Source organism: Chamaea fasciata, unplaced genomic scaffold, assembly GCF_029207755.1.
Source record: "Chamaea fasciata isolate MVZ Bird 193981 ecotype frontalis unplaced genomic scaffold, bChaFas1.0.hap1 SCAF_2, whole genome shotgun sequence".
Taxonomy (NCBI): domain Eukaryota; kingdom Metazoa; phylum Chordata; class Aves; order Passeriformes; family Sylviidae; genus Chamaea; species Chamaea fasciata.
The window spans coordinates 15,311,318-15,328,696 of NW_027094087.1; the positions used below are offsets into that span (position 1 = coordinate 15,311,318).

Here is a 17,379-nt window from a genome sequence, read left to right on the forward strand (position 1 = left end):
AATCCTTGGAAGCTGTTTGGTTGGCAGTAGAGTAGAGATGCTCAGATTCAAGCTGATTCACTGCTGGGGACAGACACCTTCCAGTGTAAGTTCAGACCATTGCAGAGAAGGAAATACAGGTAAAACCTGCAGCAGCTGAATTTTTTTTTTTTTTTATCTTAAAGAGTATAAAATAATTGTGCCTATTTTGTTACAATTTAACTTCAGTTTGTCCTGCCTCACCTACAGCTGGTGCTGTGGCTTTGTTAGTATTAGTCTTTAAAGGAAATTCAGTCCTTAAACACTTTCTTAGAAAGCTAATACAAGTTTTTAAAGAATAAATCTACCTTTTTCTCTGAGAACCACTGTTTTAAATGCAGCTTATTTTAACATTTATGGTTTTCTGTGATGTAGGGATATATAGATATAATAGAAAACACCCACTGGTATGATTAGCTGGTCTTTTGTAGAGGAATTGGCCTTAAAGTAAATGCATTATCCTATTTATTCAGATTTCTCCATAGAGATAATTCTTTAAGTTCTTCTGCCTTGAACTGTTCATAAAATATGATGCATCTTGTCTCCTGTATCTTGTTTCTGTGAAGTGTTGCTAGTAACTAAAATGAGAGCAGCACTTGGGAAAACAAAGCTGTGCATAGGAGCTAAATATTGGTATGGAAATCAGAATTAATATTTTATCACTGGAACATCATTAATGATTTACTCAAAGTCCTGTGGAGAATACATGGTCTTCTATGTGAACACAAATCTTGGACACCTCTTCACTCCAATTAAAACAGGCTTGTTTTCTTTGGATGGCTGGGTCTGTAATATCCTGAAGAAACAATCTAATCTTTAAAATCTTAAATAAAATGCTGCTTTTGAAAACTATTGCATTGGAAACTTATTGTGGAGATACGTGACTTTTAATAGCAACAATTGAAATTTGAACTGTTTCTTAGGAGAATCAAGACAGCACATGGTTACTTCTGTCTGCTCTTGTTTTCCTGCCCTCTTAATTCTCATGAGCAAAGCAGCTTCTCCCTACATTTTTCTCTTTTTAATATTGATTTTGATGATAAAAAGTGCTTGTGTGAATCCTACTGTAACAGGTCACAGGCAATCATAGAATGGTTTGAACTGGAACAGACCTTGAAGATCATCCAATCCCACCCCCCTGCCATGGGCAGGGAAACCCCCTCTAGATCAGGTTGCTCCAAGCCCCATCCAACCTGGCCTTGGGGCCCCATCCTTCCAAACCTGGGGCAGCCCCAGCTGCTCTGGGCAACCTGTGCCAGGGCCTTGCCACTCTCACAGCCAAGAATTTCTTCCCAGTATTCCATCTAACCCTGTCCTCTGTTAGTTTGAAGCCACTCCCCCTTGTCCTGTCATTCAGGCCCTTGTCCAAAGTCCCTCTCCAGCTCTTGGAGCCTCTTTAGGCACTGGAGGGGTCTCTGAGGTCTTCCTTAAGCCTTCTTTTCTCCTGGCTGAACACCCCTAGCTCTCTCAGCCTGTCTTCGAGCAGAGGTGCTCCAGCAACCCTTGGTGTATCTCTATGGTGTCCTCTGGATTCAGTCCTTAGGACGGTTGTTCAGTGCCTTACTATTTATTGGATGAGGTGGAGTAACTAACCCTTCATGCGTGGTGTTGGATGTTAAAAGAAATAAACTTAAAGGAAGATGTTTGAGAAATGCTTTATGGATTGGGGAAAAACCCCAGTCCTTATTAATTTTTTTTTATTTTTTTTACATTGTCAGAGGTTAAGGAGAGGAGGGAGAGGAGTTCTGATCTTTTAAGTAAAGAATGTTGTTTTCAAGCTCCCTCCACCTTCATGTTCCCATTTTCTTGGTGTTGTACCTGTAGTGGCCTGCATCATACAGCAAAGCAGAGATTTCTTTGTCAGGATATGTGAGACTACTACAGAATTATGCAAAGCAGGAGTTAACCTTTGCTGCATTAATGGAGTGATAATTTTGGATCCAAACTAAAACCCAATTCATCAGCTGTTTTTTGTATGGTTTTTTTCTGTCCCCAGAGGGCAGATGAGTTTTTCAGCAGTTTCTGGGTTTGTAAATGGCATCAGCAGCAGCTTGTGTTGATGCAGACACAAGGCAGTATTGCTTTGCTTTTAATCTATTACAAAGCCAAAATAGCATGCAGTTTATGAAGTTAAATTATAACTTTTCCTAGAGGTTTCATGAAACTGGCATCCTAGCTTTACTCAATATGCATCTCTACTACTGGAGGTATGAAAATGTCTTTTAATAGAAGAATAGTGGTTTTGTTAATGTTTGGATACTGGGGACTCCCATGCATTCCTCCGATCTTGGCTGTTGGAGAGATCCTTTAATCCACTTTATTTTTGTGCTCTGAAACCTTAAAATGTAAGAATGACTTACATAAAAAGGGGTATTCCATGAACTTTTCATTGCTGGAGGAGGAACAAACATAAAGTTTTTGAGGTTGGTGGATTTTTTTCTTTATTTCTTTTGCTCCAGGCTAGTTCTCCAGTTAACCAAATCTACTATAATCCCATCAGGAGAATGTGGTGATGGTTTTGTAATTTATATTGTATGCTTGTCTTAAGCCAGATTCAGTCATTGTAGCAGAAAATATGAACCCAAGCCCACCATTTGATTTGGCTTTGTCCATCTGGAAATAATGAACTGTAATAAATGGCTAGCTATTGTACAATGTGGTACTGAGGGTGATTAACTTCCAAAGTAATTCTTCTTTCTGAAACTCAGACAAGCATAAAAATCATTCCCAATTTTCAGGAGTCTTTTTCTCTGAAAAACTGATTGTTTGGAGAAGTCAAAACTTTTGAAACTTAAGATACTTTCTTGCATCTTCCTGTCAGGAATTATGGAAACAAGTGTGTGATTCTAAACAAAAGAAATTTAACTTTGAGTGGGACTGTTCCATGTTTCAGCAAGTAGCTCTATCAGCACTGAGTTTGTGCAGTTAGTGTGTGTGCCTGTATTGGAGTCCAGCAGAGACTTCTAGAGTGTGTTAACATATGCTGAGAACTGATTATTAAATTGCAAGTGCATCAGTTCAGTAGCCTAGAGATACTGGAATGTTAGGTGTTGGGGTTTTTTTCATATTTAAACCACACAAGGGATAAATTTCTCTGCAAAGTTTCCCAAAGTTTTGAGATTCAAACTTGAAAGACAGACCTTTTCTCTTCCATGTGCTATTTTCTTCAGAGGTATTTTTAAATTGATAACTTGTTAAACGCAGAGTTTATAATTCTCAGCAGTGACAGTTATGTCATGTGGATGATGTAAGAACAACTTGTAGGAGTCAATATTCAGGTTAAAGTATGTCAGTGTTTAAAGCCTTTCCCTTTGCTAAGTTGCATATGATTTGAGTGCTGTATTTGATTATGATACTAATAACGGAAATTTAAATGCTGATATAAACTGTGTAAGGAGCACAGATCTTGATCAGTTGTGTGACAATATGTACTTTTTGATGTTACTATAATAATTCCATTACTGATTCCAGTGTATACTGATACACTCAGACTGACAACTGCACACAAATAAATATTTGGAACCCATGAATATAGAACATTGGATGGAGTTTGCTCTCTTCCCATAATGGCCGTGGTTTTATTAAACTGTGAGCCTGTTCTCCTGTTGCAGATAGTAAATGGAGAAAGTGCAAAGAGGTTTTAAGAGTCAGGTTGACTGATTATTCTGTCCCTGTTCTTGGGTGGGTTTCGTAATACGAGTAGTAAATGGAACATTTTCTTGAGGGGAATAAGTATCTTGGAACTGCTGGAAAATCATCCTAAACTTTCTAAAAACCTAGTAACTTAACTGATCATAATCTTATATTCTTTGGGATTTGGAAAACTGTGCTAATTTTAGGATTTTTTTTTTTTCTGTTTTTGTAGCTTAGATACCAGCATGGGCTGAGTACTCCAGATCTAAGGCAAACACTTCCTAACCTGAAAAATTTCATGGAGCTTGGGCTAATGGTTAGGTGGTAAGTATTTATTTTTTTGTAAATTAAAAGAAAGCTGTGGGTGCAACAAAAAAAGGTGAAGGTAAGGATTTGTCTCAAACAAGCAGCTCCTCTTCATAAGCTGAGCATGCTTGGTGAGATTATGACCTTCCCAAAATGCAGACCATGTAACTGTCCACAACATTCTACTGTTTTCTTATGCTCTTACAAGTTCTTCCATATGATGGGCCCACAACCCTTCTCAGAAGTTGATGTAGCAAGGGAATCCTGTTTGAAAAAACAATGTTCTTCACCAGAGGGTGAATTAATTGTTGTCTTAACACTGTAGTTAATGTTTGGTAGCAGGTGCACTTTCTGTATCAAACTGCTTAAGCAGAACAGGTCATAGCCTGGGCAGTCCCTGACTGTAATTCAAGTGAGCTGCATAGGAATATGAATGATAAGCAACGCGACCTCTCTGTAGTATTATTGCTGCTAATGAAAACAGCTGTTGCATGTTCAGTGTTGTTGCTAAATGGGAAACTACATTAATAAATAACTGAAGGTTATAGTATCTTCCAGGGAAATCCCATGTACTTCTGTTCTGATTCACTGTGGAGGATTCAGACTCATCTTCCACTGTGTGCAGAAAATCAAATCAGACAGATTTTATGTTTAAAGGCTAAAGTTAGTTTGGGTTTATCTTGCAGCAGTTGTTTGAGCAGGAGGCTTAACCAGTTCTCCTTAAACGGAGGTGAACTTGACTGAACGTGAAGCACAGTTTACTACCCAGTATATTTCAACAGGTGGTAGGTGGTTTGTATTCACATGGTTTTAATTTATGCTCTTTGAATTGTATGGACTCATGCAGTCTCTTGCTTTAAGCATTTATTTTGTCCTGCATTCTCATCTTATCATAGAATCATAGAATAGTTTGTTTTCCTGCCTTCTTAACTCTGATGAGCAAAGCAGTTTCTTCTCCCTACATTTTTCTCTTTTTAAAATTGATTTTGATGTTAAAAAATACTTGTGTGAATCCTACTGTAACAGGTCACAGGGAATCATAGAACGGTTTGGGCTGGAAAGACCTTAAAGATCATACAGTTCCCAGCCCCTGCCATGGGCAGGGACACCTCCCGCTAGATCAGGTTGCTCCAAGCTCCATCCAACCCAGCCTTGAACACATCCAGGGATGGGGCAGTCCTAGCTTCTCTGGGCAACCTGCGCCAGGACCTCACCACACTCACAGGGAGGAATTTTTTCCCAGTATTCCATCTAACCCTTCCCTCTGGCAGTGGGGAGCCATCCCCTCTTGTCTTGTCTCTCCTTGTCCAAAGTCCCTCTCCATCTCACTTGGAACCTCTTTAGGCCCTGACAGGGTCTTTAAGGTGTATCGGGAGCCTTTTCTTCTTCCAGGCTGAACACCTCCAGGTTGCTGTTTGGAGTCTCGGCTAAGGAAAACAAATACAAGAGTAGAAAAAGTTTCATCTTTGAGCAATACTGTAAAAAGTGTTGCTTGATGGAAGTTCAGCTCAGCCAACAGACGAAGTAAATAGGTCCTGAGAAGACAAAGCTCAGCCCCTTGTGCAGTTTTATTCTGTAAGTAATTTCAGGCACAGCTGAAAAGATTTTCCCTGCTTTTGTTTTTTTTCTCTAGCAAGATGCATAAAGAAAAGCCTTCTTCATTGGGAAAATATCACTGTGAGTTTTTGTGTGGTATCCATCACAGCGGTGTAAAAATCCTCAGATGACGTGTGGTCCCTTCAGAAAATCTGAAAAAGAAAGTACATCTGTAGCACTTTTCTCTGCTCATCAGTAGAGTGGGAGGGGTGCAGGTCATGGATGTCTCCTGCAGTCTTGAATAAGCAGAAGTGGGTTGACACTGGAGCAGTTGAAATGGGAATAATTTTCGGTGTGGATAATTGTTCTTCCCTTCTGGCACATGCTCTCTCTGAAGAACTGATCTGGAAACTTTAGTTATGCCTTGGAGGTTTTGCCACCATACAGTCCTGTTGTTGTTTTCTACAGGTGATGTACAATCATTAACAAAACAAAGCACTTCTTTTTTTGGCTGGATAACATTTCCGTGTAGGAAAAGTTCTCGTGTAGCATAGTTCTTGAGGAGCATCACATTCTCTTCTTCTCCCCATGGGTGTCTATGCCTCATTTTCTTCTCACCTCCAGAACTTGTGTGAATAGTTGTTAATTTTTAACTTATTTTTTATTAAACTGATGATTCCAAACAATGCTTCTTAGTGCTTCCTAATAATATAAATGGAAATAAGGCTTTACCAGGAGTCTGTTTTGAGGGGAAAACTGGATAGACTTTCATAATCGGGCAGAATACTTACATCCACTGTCCTGTGGGTAATACCTGATGACAAACATTGAAAAAAACAGAAAAGCCACTAGCTGTTAAAATGAATATTTGAAGGATTTTTTTGTTTTCAGGTTACTGTGAGTCATCTGATACCCTTTGACACAGACTGAAGCCAGTAAAATATTTCCAGGTTATTCTTTTTTTGCAGGATAAGAGCAGGTAGACAAGAGGTTTTCTTATCCACGTATCCACTTGCGCTGCCTGTTTGGTACTCTTGCTGGTCTTCAGTTTTCTTTCTGAGCAATATAGCTGGGTTTTTCTGAATTTAAGTTCTGTCACCACCACAATCATTACCATTTTAGATTAAAAACAAACCCCAAAAACCTGTGGCTTTTGTAGAGGAGCTCAAGTCTCTGCTTCTGTCTTCTCTGAATTCTCCTGTTTTGCCTGGAGCTCTGGGCTAGCCTTTGGCCCTCTGGAAGGTCTGCAGGGTCCAGTGTGCGTGCATCAAGGTTTAGTGGCTGGTTCCCTGTGGCTGGTGAGATTTGTGTTGTTTTGGTTTCTCAGTCATTACACTTAAATGATTATTACATGTTTTCACATCCCAATTTGTGTGATTTATTGCAGCACGCTTGCATGTCTACAAGCTCTGCTTCCATCTTCATACCTCTCCTAGTACCAATATCCCGCTATGTTTACTTTTGTCCCCCAAATCCTTTCTTTTTCCTTTTGGGAATACTTCTCTCTGTTCCCAGTTTTTTAGTCCTGGAGTTTCACTGGCTTCCAGAAAAGGAGCTCAGTTTTTTACGTTAGCTTTTTTGGATGCAAGAGGCCCTATGCAGATTTTGTTTTAAATTATTTTTCTTGTGAGCAGGCAGTTTATTCCAACATTTGAGACTGAATCATAGAAAGGTTTGGATTGGGAGGGACCTTAAAGGTCATGTTGTTCCACTCCCTGGCCATGGGCAGGGACTCCTTCCACTGGACCAGGGTGCTTCGAGCCCTGTCCAACCTGGCTTTGAACACTTCCAGGGATGGGGCAGCCACAGCTTCTCTGTGCAAGGCCTCACCACCCTCACAGCCAAGAATTTCTTCCTAATCTCTAATCTAAATCTCCCCTCTTTTAGTTTAAAACCATTCCTCCTTGTCCTGTCCCTCTCTGCCTCTTAAAAAGTTGCTCTCCCTGTTTTTCATGAGTTCCCTTCAAATCCCCACTTTCGTGTTACGTGTACATTTTTAACATAGTTTTATCTCTTTTTGCGTGTTCAGATTTACCTTTCACAAGTTTAGGCTCTTTAGATCATGATTGCAAAAAATCAAGAGACTGACTCATTTTCTCTCCTTCAGCTTTCTTTTTCTGTGTAACTTCTGGGGGATAGTATTTGTGATTAACAGAAAGTAGAGAATGTGCTGCAAACCTGAGCAGTCCAGAGAGAAGATTTTTTCTTAGTGATAGACAGTAGATGCAGCTAATGCTGGCAGATACAAGATACTCCTTTGGAATGGCTTGTCTGTAGGCAGGGAGATGCCCTTTTGAGCTGCATTTAAAAGCTTTCCTCAAAAATACTTGAGTGCCAAGGCTTAAATTTGTGTTTTGAGGCTATGTGTTGATTAATATACTGCTACAATCAAGAGGAGCCCTAAACTTCTTAGTTATGAAAACTCTGGTGGCTTGATTTATGAAGATTTCATTTTTTAAAAATGTGTTGCAGAATTTCTTAGCTTAGCTGAAAGATGCAGTTTCATCTTAACTTCATATTGGGAACCTTCCTATTGCTATTGTATATTATTTAACCAATAATCTCTAAGAAGGTGAGAAACTATTATTGCTTTTTAGCACAGTTGACATGGTATTGGCTCTGAACTGCTCATGGAGCTTCAAGCATTTCAGATGGCTATAAACCAACTAAAACACCTTCATTTAGTATTCTTACTGCCATGAGGTCATATTTTTCAACACAAAAAGATCAAATGGTGTTTAAGTTTTTGTGGGGTTTTTTTTAAGTATTCTCATAGCAAAGAGCTGTAGCTGTGGATTTTTGCTTTTGGCCAGGCAATCAAAATTTCGTATTTTGTCCAGCTGTGATCCAGTAATATTCCTCACAGGAAACATTTTGTGGGGAGGAAAAGATATATATTTGAGCCTGTAAATTGTCCCTTATATTGCCTTATAGTTTCTCTGAGCCACTTGCAGACAGATTAAATAACCACAGGTGAATCTGACTGAAGAAAGGTTTTATCAAAACTACAACCAGAATGTGTTCACTAAGAAAATAATTTCAGAAATATTTGTGTCTTACTTTAGTCACTTTATCTCACCTGTTTAGAAAGGGGAGTCTGTGTCTTCTGCCTTAGAGCTAAGAATGCTCAAACTGACTATTTGTTAACTAGCAAAAATTAATATTTTGGGAGAAAATAGCTACTTTGTCATTTTGCTGCCAGAAAAACTTACAACTGAACTTACAGACTGTTAGAATTGGCTTTTGAGATTAGGATGCAATAGAAACATTGAAATTGGTGACTGTTGCAGCAACCCTCTTGTTAGAGGGTAGAAATGAGCTGAGACACACTTCTTATCAGAACATGGAAAGGGTCTTGGTTTGTTCCGTTTTACAGCTTAGCCATCCTGACTCCAACTATTTACTGACTCTGACTGCAGCAAGCTCCCACTGTAGGTTTCCCTTGCAGCCCCTGACTGCTGGTTATTTCCTGCTAAACTTTGACTGCATATATTGGTTTGCAGACTCTGAATGCAGGCTTTTGCTTAGCTAGACTATGACTGCAGGCTCTAACTGCAGACCCAGACAGCCCTCATAGCAGTGATTCTCTCTCCCCAGAATCCTTCTCCTTCATGATTCTCCCTCACCAGCTAACCTACTCCCTTTTATCACACTTATCTTTATTGGATATAGCTGTGACTCATCAGGAGTGAGGCTGAATTGGGTAATTAACGCAGCTGTTACTTACTGGGGCAAGGTCACCTGTATTCTCTTCTACAGGTGACCTGAGGCTTCTCACTGTTTTGTTTTTTTTTTTTCTAATTTAGAAATCCCGCTTTCTGACAGGAACTGTACATACCTGTATGTGCAACCAGTTCTAGTGTCATCCAACCTGATAACTAAAAATCATTAGGGCCTGATGACAGTTAATCAAATCAGTTTTTATACTCCACAAGTCACAGGCCATTCTTTTTGGACAGATGTCCACACCTGTCTGCTGTCTCAGGAGACCAACCAAGGGATTGTTGCTGGAAGCTGAATCAGCCCAGCCTGAGTAATTCATCTCAAAGCTGTGCTTTACACTAAAGGGCTGTGGTCCTGCAAGCCAAACCCTTCTCACTGGGGACAGTACCTGACAGTCTCGAAAGTTTCTGAGTAACTGGATTATAGTTTTCTAATATTACTTTCTTTTTTATATACTCTTACGTATTTTTTTATTAATTTCATGAGCTGTGAAGCTCAAAGGACAAGGGACAATGCCTTTTAACTGATAGAGGGTGGGTTTAGTTTAGAAATTAGGAAGCAATTCTTCCCTGTGAGGTTGAGTAAGTCTGGCACAGGCTGCCCAGAGAGGCAGTGGCTGTCCAATCCCTGGAAGTGTTCAAGGCTGGGTTGGATGGGGCTTGGAGCAACCTGGTCTAGTGGAAGGTGTCCCTGCCCATTGCAGGGGGATTGGAACTAGATGGCCTTGAAAGTTGCTTTCAACCCAGACTCTTCTGGCATTCTTTCTCTGGACTTTACCTTGATATGAATGCTTTACCTTGATATGAATGAAATACCTTCTTGTAATAGTACAGCATCAAGGAAAACACAAATGGAATAGACACCTGTTGTAATAAGTCAGCCAACACTCCATTTTCTTCATGCAGGAAAAGCCAGTTCTTTATTCACACAACTCATTTTACCCAGTTTTTACAGACCTCATGTGCAACTTTAATTGGTTAATAGCTTTCTTGTCAATTACTCTATTGGTTAGTAAAAAGTATTCTACTTGTTCATCAAATCTCTGTATTCTTGGATTGTTTACATATTTTCTTCACTGATTCTCATGGGACAAATCCCTTGTTATTGCAGGTGCATTTGTTTTTCAACCCAAGAGTAGGTTGTTGTGCTAATGACTTCTCATACCAAGATTGTTTTTGCACGGGAACTTGCAAATTGCTTAACTACACTTAGAAGAGATGACAGGCTAGTTATTAATTTAATAGAGCAGGCCTGATTTTATGAGGCCTTTCTTTTATAATTCTTCTACCTGTCTACAACAGACCCTCCATCAGCTGCTTGTTTTCATAGGTATTATTAGCAACCTTGTATTTCTGAGCTCTCTGCCTCTGTCTAAACATTACTTTAGAACTAAAACCTCAATGTAACTTCCATTTTCACCAGGAGGGAGGTGATGGCACAGGAAAGGCATAACAGTTTAACCCATTGTACCCAGAGCCCTTACAGATTTGTTTTATATGCCTGCAAGACTATGACCATTGGTCTACTTAAAAGTCTATAAAGAGCTGTTTATCTTCTCATGTTTGCCTTGTCGACACTTGTCACTCAGCCTGAGCTTTTTGCCTAGGTTGCCCCCTGTGATCAAGAAGAGGCATCCAGGGAAGATGACTTTCCCACTCTTCAAAACTGGCTCTCAAATAGGGGATTACCACCCTTCTCTCATTTTCGTTCTCCAGTGACTGTGAAAGGAGCCCAGGCAATTAACTCTTGAATGGCTGATCTCCAAAGCCCTTCATACATATTTACTTTTATCTAGATGCCTTAGGTAATATTTGATAAGTAGATAAACCATATTATTGACTTCATTCCTCCATTCTCAGATTTGGGATGTTATCCTTGTATTTATTCCTGACTGAAGCTCAACCGATCCTGTTCATATTTATTGGTAACAATGGACAGTTTCTGATCTCTGCCCCCATATTTCTCCAGCAGCTTAAAACCTGGTTTTAAAGGTCCATTTCAGTGCATGTCATTCAAGTAATCTGGCTGCAAACACTTTGTGTTCTAATACATTAGTTTGAATATCTGCACAATAGATGGAGATAATTTTTGCTTTACTGCCCTATCGGGCAGCCCTTTTATACTCTGCTAACTGAGAAGTTATTTTGTAGATGAGAGAGATCAACAACTTACTGCTGCTACATTTGGATCACTTGGTACAGATCATTCTGCCAGTTCAATTTAGTAAGGAATTTTTTGGCTGCTGGTTTAAAGAGGTATTGTTCAGGCATACCTAACATATTAGCTTGAGTAGCCTTGTTGTAACAACCTCTTAAAAAACTCTTCTGGTCCTGCAAATGAATTAATTTCTCACCCATTTTCCTGTAAGGAAAGGAATTTAGCTTTTAGTTTTACTAAGGAATTTAGAAATGTTTCTTTTGAGGGAGAATTTAAATTTATACACCCCTTGCAACAATTTTTAAAGCTCTTTTACTTGTGCTAGACACCTCAGTTTTCATGTTGGTTTACTCAGACACTTAAATTTCTTCTGCTTCATAGTAGAGTTGCTGCTGTGCCTAAATTGAGCTGGTCACACTTGCTGAAGAATCACAGAATATCATGACTTGAAGGGACACACAGGGATCATCAAGTCCAATTCCTAGCCCTCACAGGACACCTCAACAATTCCATTCCCTGCCTGAGAGCATTGTCCAAATGCTTCTTGAGCTCTGACAGCCTTGGGGCTGTGACCACTGCCCTAGGGAGCCTGTTGAGTTTCTGACCACCCTCTGGGGGAAGAACTTTTTCCTGATAACCAACTAAATCTTCCCTGAAACAGCTCCAGCCATCCTGTTTCAGGTCACAGAGAGCAGAGGTCGGAGCTGCTGCTCCACTGCCCCTTGGAAGGAAGCTGCAGACCATGGGGAGATCCTCAGCCTCCTCCAGGCTGAACAAGCCAAGTGACCTCAGCTATTCTGCAGGTAACTTGGGATTTGCCTGTTAGGCAGTACTATGCCATACTGAAGTCTTCTAAAGAGTCCAACCTAAGATAAATTAATTTGAGCAAGTTTGAGACACAGCAGAACAGATAAGAGATATTACTCAAGATGGCAAAAAGACTTTGCCTTGGGTTTGATCTGTGTTTTGCACAACAGTGTGTCTCTGCAACTTCAGAAGTTGGGATTAAACCTTGGCCTGCTTTCTGCTCTTCTTTCTCTCCATGTCCTTCTGTAGTGATTTTGGTTTGCCAGTTTGAGTTTCCTGGTCAGCACACCTAATAATGTGGTGGGTTGAGCACTAGCCAAATGCAGGGCACCCACTATAATTACTTACTCAGTTTCTGTTGCAAGGTAAGAAATAACAGGAGAGCAAAACAGGCTCAAACTGTAAAGGGTATAAAAAAACCTTTATTTAAACAGAACTGAAAGAAAGGAAAAAAATAAGAAGAATCAGAATAAAACCTTCAGAACACTTCTCCCCCCCAACTCCTCTTTCCCACTGACAATGTACAGAGACAAAACCTGGGACTTAGGTCAGTTTACCACCTCTAAAATAGTCTTTCATCAGTTCACTTAGGGAGAGGAGTCCTGCTGGCTGTGTCATGGATACTTCTCCACAAGAAACAGTTCTCTCATGGCTTTGATTTCCACAAATAGCAGCTGCCCGGAAATCTGCATTCATGAAGTCCCTCCCATCTCATACAGCCTTCCCAAAGCTGCATTCATAGGCCATGTCAAATTAATGGGGTACTATTTTAAGATGAACTGTTCAAAGCAAAGGTTCTCTTCATCTATCTCTGAGATCATCTTCATCTCTGGGAACAGAGGTCTTTGTCTTCTTTCCGTGGGGTGACGGGTCTTCATCACTTTCATCTCTCTGTTCAGACTTCTCATGAGATCACAGCTACTTCAACATTTACTTGCTGTAGCACGAATGCCATTGCTCATGTCTAGAGTTGGAACACTCCATCTCCCCATACTTTTTTCATGGATTAAAGGGATATTCTAGTGTATCACAGTCTTATCACTATGGCCTTACAAAAGAATTTCAGCTTAAGACCAAGGCATCTCCTCATTCTCCTCCCGTCTGGGACTTGACTCCTCTTTCACTGACCTTGGTGTCTTAAAGTTGTACCTCTATGTGTCTTCACTCTGCCCTTTTCTCTCACTCGAGAGAGGATCGATAGTTTGCAAGTCTCATCTGTGCTGTAAAAGAGTTAATATCTCACCCAGGGCCTGCGGCTGGTCGTGATGGTTTCTGGCTGGGCGGTGGTCGAAGCAGTCACTGTGATAGAGTCAGGCAGCACTGGGGCTGTGCCAGGATCTCAGGAGACTCAGCCAGATTGGCTGCCGCCCCTCTGGCAACAATGGCTGGTCTCAGGCCCATACTGTGTTTAATTCATGCCAGTCTGGCCGCATGGCTGGTCTCAGGTCTGTACTGTGTTTAATTCCAGCAATGGGCTGGCCTGACCGCACTGGGTGGGGGGAAACTGGCCCGGCCAGAATGGGGCCTGGTGGGCTCCCCAGGAAATGGCCCGGCTCCTTGGCAGGGCCTGCCCAGCCTGGCCCAGACACAGAGAGGGGGCCAGGCCGGCTTGTTACCTGTTCCCAGGCCGGAAGAAAAAGAGACTTTTCCTGGGCTTGTTTGTCTTAAAATGTGAATCTCACAGGGGCGTATTCAGCTCTTTAATTGGTTTAACAGGTTGTCAGTATTCCAACTAGCCACTGATTGGTTTTGTCAGGCGCAGAGGAAACTGCTAGCAGCTTCTCTTAGAAAAATCATTTCCATGGGTGGCTTCTTCTCATCAAATGTCAATTAATGCAAAACCAGTACACCTCATCTGAGATGGCACTTATTCTCGTGAGGTCTTGCATCTTGTGCTGTAAAGTGATGTATTCAACAGGAGGGTCTACTACAAACCCATCTATAGGCTGTTCAGGCCACTGTGTTTGTAGTTTTTCTGGGCCAAATTCTGACTGCTTATGTTCTAGGCAAGAGTTTTTATCACTCAAATATTGTTTAAGAGTAGATAGTCTTGTCACTATTTTGACAACCACACATCTGTACTTAAATCCACAAGGTACAGCTTGAAATTCTTCCTGATTTATATTTTAGTCTCCTAAATACCCATTTTAACCTGTGGATGATTGAGTAAAACCCAGAGAAGTGGCAGAATTTCCTATAAACCTTCTAGTCATTCTGCCTAGAAGGGGAGATAGGAAGCCCTCAGTGCTATGTGAGGTATCACTCATCTGATGCTTTGACGTCAAACTCTTCTTTTCTTTGGGAAGGATACAAGTGTCCTGTACCATAACTTCTGTAGCTGCCATAGAGTCTGTTCCTGCTGTTGCTGTGGAAGTCTCTTGGTGAACCTGAACACAAACTGTTGGCAGAAGAGCTAACATGATACATCTCTTCATCTGCCATCCATTGCACATGAAGGAAAAAAAAGTTATCCTAAAAGTAAATCTTTATTATACCTAATCTTGGGGGTTTTTTGGTGTGGGTTTTGTTTGTTTATTGTTTGTTTGTTTGGGTTTTGTTTGTTTTTGTTTGGGTTTTTTTCTGTTTGGTTTGGTTGGTGGGGGAGTTTAAATTTTTTTTAAATTTTTGTTCTTAAATTTTTTAATTTTTAAAAAAATTTTTACTTCAAATGTGGAAATTATTTCTCTGGATTTCAGTCCCTTCAGTTCCAATTCAGCAGGAATATATTTCCATTTCCTGACATCTTGATAGAAACCAAGAGGAATTATTTGCATCATTACTGTTGCAGGGTGTATAACACTGACAATAGTTTTTGGGAATGGCCCATTTCTTTTGGAAAGGGATGGCAATCATAGAATCATTAATGTTGGACAAGACCTCTAAGATCATCAAGACCAACCATTCTCCAGGCCAAGGCCACCACTGACCCATGTCCCCAAGTGCCACATCCACACCTCTACAGTAGGTGGCCCTTGAGTTTGAAAAGGAGCTCCTGTGGGAATGGTGTCCATCCCATCTTCTTTGCAAACTCACTTACTGTTTTAAATGTGAATGGGCAACTGATTTGTCAGATAGGTCCAGACTTTGAAACAAATTACATACAGCTCATTCTAGACCTGCAAAAAGCTCAAAACTCTCTTGCCTGGGGGCTCCTTTTTGTACTCCTCCAGGCCTGAATCATACTTAAGCTGCTTTTAGCAGAAAGAGTAGTCTCAACCTGTGCTTTGTGCTCAGTTCTGTAAAGAAGAGGGGAGAAGGAAGTCCAGTTCTGTTGCATGGAACCACTGCCTGTCCTCCTTTCTGTTGCTCAGGGTGAGACATATATCTGCCACATCTCTTTGGTAACACCTGCAGATCACCTTGTTATACACTGTCCTACCCAAATAAGAGAGGGAGAATTCAGCTCTGCAACATGGGTGTATCTAGAATGGGAAAGGCAGCAAAACCTTAGATCTCTTGCACTGAAAACACCACTTACTCCTTTGCAAAGTGTCCTATAATTTGAGTAGTGATCTGTATATTCAGATATCAGTAATTGTGGGCAACTAGTTCACATAAAAATGGGATTATGTGTCCTTTGACCCAGTGAATTATCTTGAATATCTGTCTTTGTGAATATTTGAACATTGGAATTTGTTTAAATTCCTAGAACTTGTCATTTAACTATAAGATAAACAGAATCTCATCACATAAGTGATACAGAGTATTCATTTATTTTTCTGAATGAAGGCAGAAAGCACTAAACTGAGAGAAGGGAGGGCAAACCAGACCATCCCTAATATATCTGCAGTGCAAATTGCCCGAGTACAGTTCACAAGTCTCCTGCTGCATTTTCTTGTGTTTGTCATATTACATCATTCTGAAAATAAGTGGTTGATGGTGTAGGAGTTGGTTAAAAGACAAAGCTGTAAAGGCTTTGTGGAGTTTGCATTCAAAAGATCTGAAACAGCTTTTGAAATCTAAGAAGCAAGTTGATGTTTTTGCTGCTGCCTTCTTGTGTGGCCCTTACCTCTTTACTTCACTGTCTGCAACTGTGTATTCTGAAAAACAGCTTCTCCTTAAGCTGATTTGAGGATTTTGTGGAAGAGACAGAATCCCTACAGATCCATTTAGGGGTAGCCTGGGAGGAGGTAATATGGGAGAGGAAATTCAAGAGCAATACTACTCACAGCTCTCCCATGGGTACACTTATTCTTCACAGAGGGACTTGTTGCAGTCTACTTTATTCTATTTATAAAGGGAGCAAAACAAGAAAAGTAATGTGGAAAAGGATCTGTGCTAGGGACTACTCTTAACTGCTGTTTCAAGATTTTCCTGTGCCAGGCAAAACCCAAAATGCATTATTAGGCCTTGAGCAGAAAGAGTTTGTTTTAAATGGAATTCATGAAGGAGTTTCATACCGACAGTGGTTGAATCTTAGTTGTATATTCAGCAGATCAGTAAAATCTGGTGTTTACTATTTTTTTTTTAATTTGGAGGGAAAATGAGCCAGCTGTTTATGTTAACGTACAGCATACTATTTGCATATAGGGTGGTGATTATATTTGGATAAGTGCTGAGCTGATGAAGGAAAATTCTCATAACACGCCCGAGATGACATAAAGTGGATTTTCCAAGTGGATTTATAGAGCTTGAGACAGTGAAAGTAGCTTGTGGAACTGTATTAAACAGTAAAGTCAGACTTGTAAATTAGGCTTGATTGGTTCATGTTCCTTAAGAAAAAGAGGTTGGCATTTGTCCAAAAAGTTTTGGAATGACAGGCACAGAGAAGCAAAAGATCTGGCAAAAATAACCCTCTGCAAATAGTGAAATTTGTGTGTTTTCTCTCCTTTGTGCAGCCGTCAGAGAAGTCCAGTGTTGGATTCTTTGCTCGTAGAGGATTCAACCATTATTACTCACTTTTGAAGAGTTTACATGATGACCCAGTTCAGACCATAAATACATAAATATATGGTCAATAGTAATATTTCATGAAGTGCAGCTTGGTCCTATAAAATGGTTTCAACAGTAGGAATTAGCATAACATGATGGTTTCTTGGGTGACTGGCTTGCCAAACCGTAGAGCTGTGTAAGTGTTCCTACACGACCTCACTGTTTTTCAGTACAGCTGTCCTCTGGGAACTTCTGTGGTTCATGTGGCACTAAGCTCATTTGGGGTTTTAACACTTTGGGATACAAGTTATTGGCCAAATGGAGCCT

The 17,379-nt window shown here is 40.4% G+C and overlaps 1 protein-coding gene across 6 annotated transcripts in view; it reads left to right on the forward strand.

The window, feature by feature from the left end:
* Positions 1–17,379, forward strand: part of UVRAG (UV radiation resistance associated) — a 282,645-nt gene that overhangs the window by 84,865 nt on the left and 180,401 nt on the right. For 5 of the 6 annotated variants that reach the window (XR_010725357.1, XM_066208721.1, XM_066208727.1 and 2 more), the window contains exon 14: positions 3,884–3,975. Coding sequence is in view for 5 of the 6 variants with exons in the window: in XM_066208721.1 (XP_066064818.1) it covers positions 3,884–3,975 (92 nt within the window). In the remaining variant the exon portion in view is untranslated. Of the gene's footprint in view, positions 1–3,883; positions 3,976–14,486; positions 14,871–17,379 lie in introns of those variants that run through there. The other variant, XM_066208722.1, reaches the window with a different exon arrangement.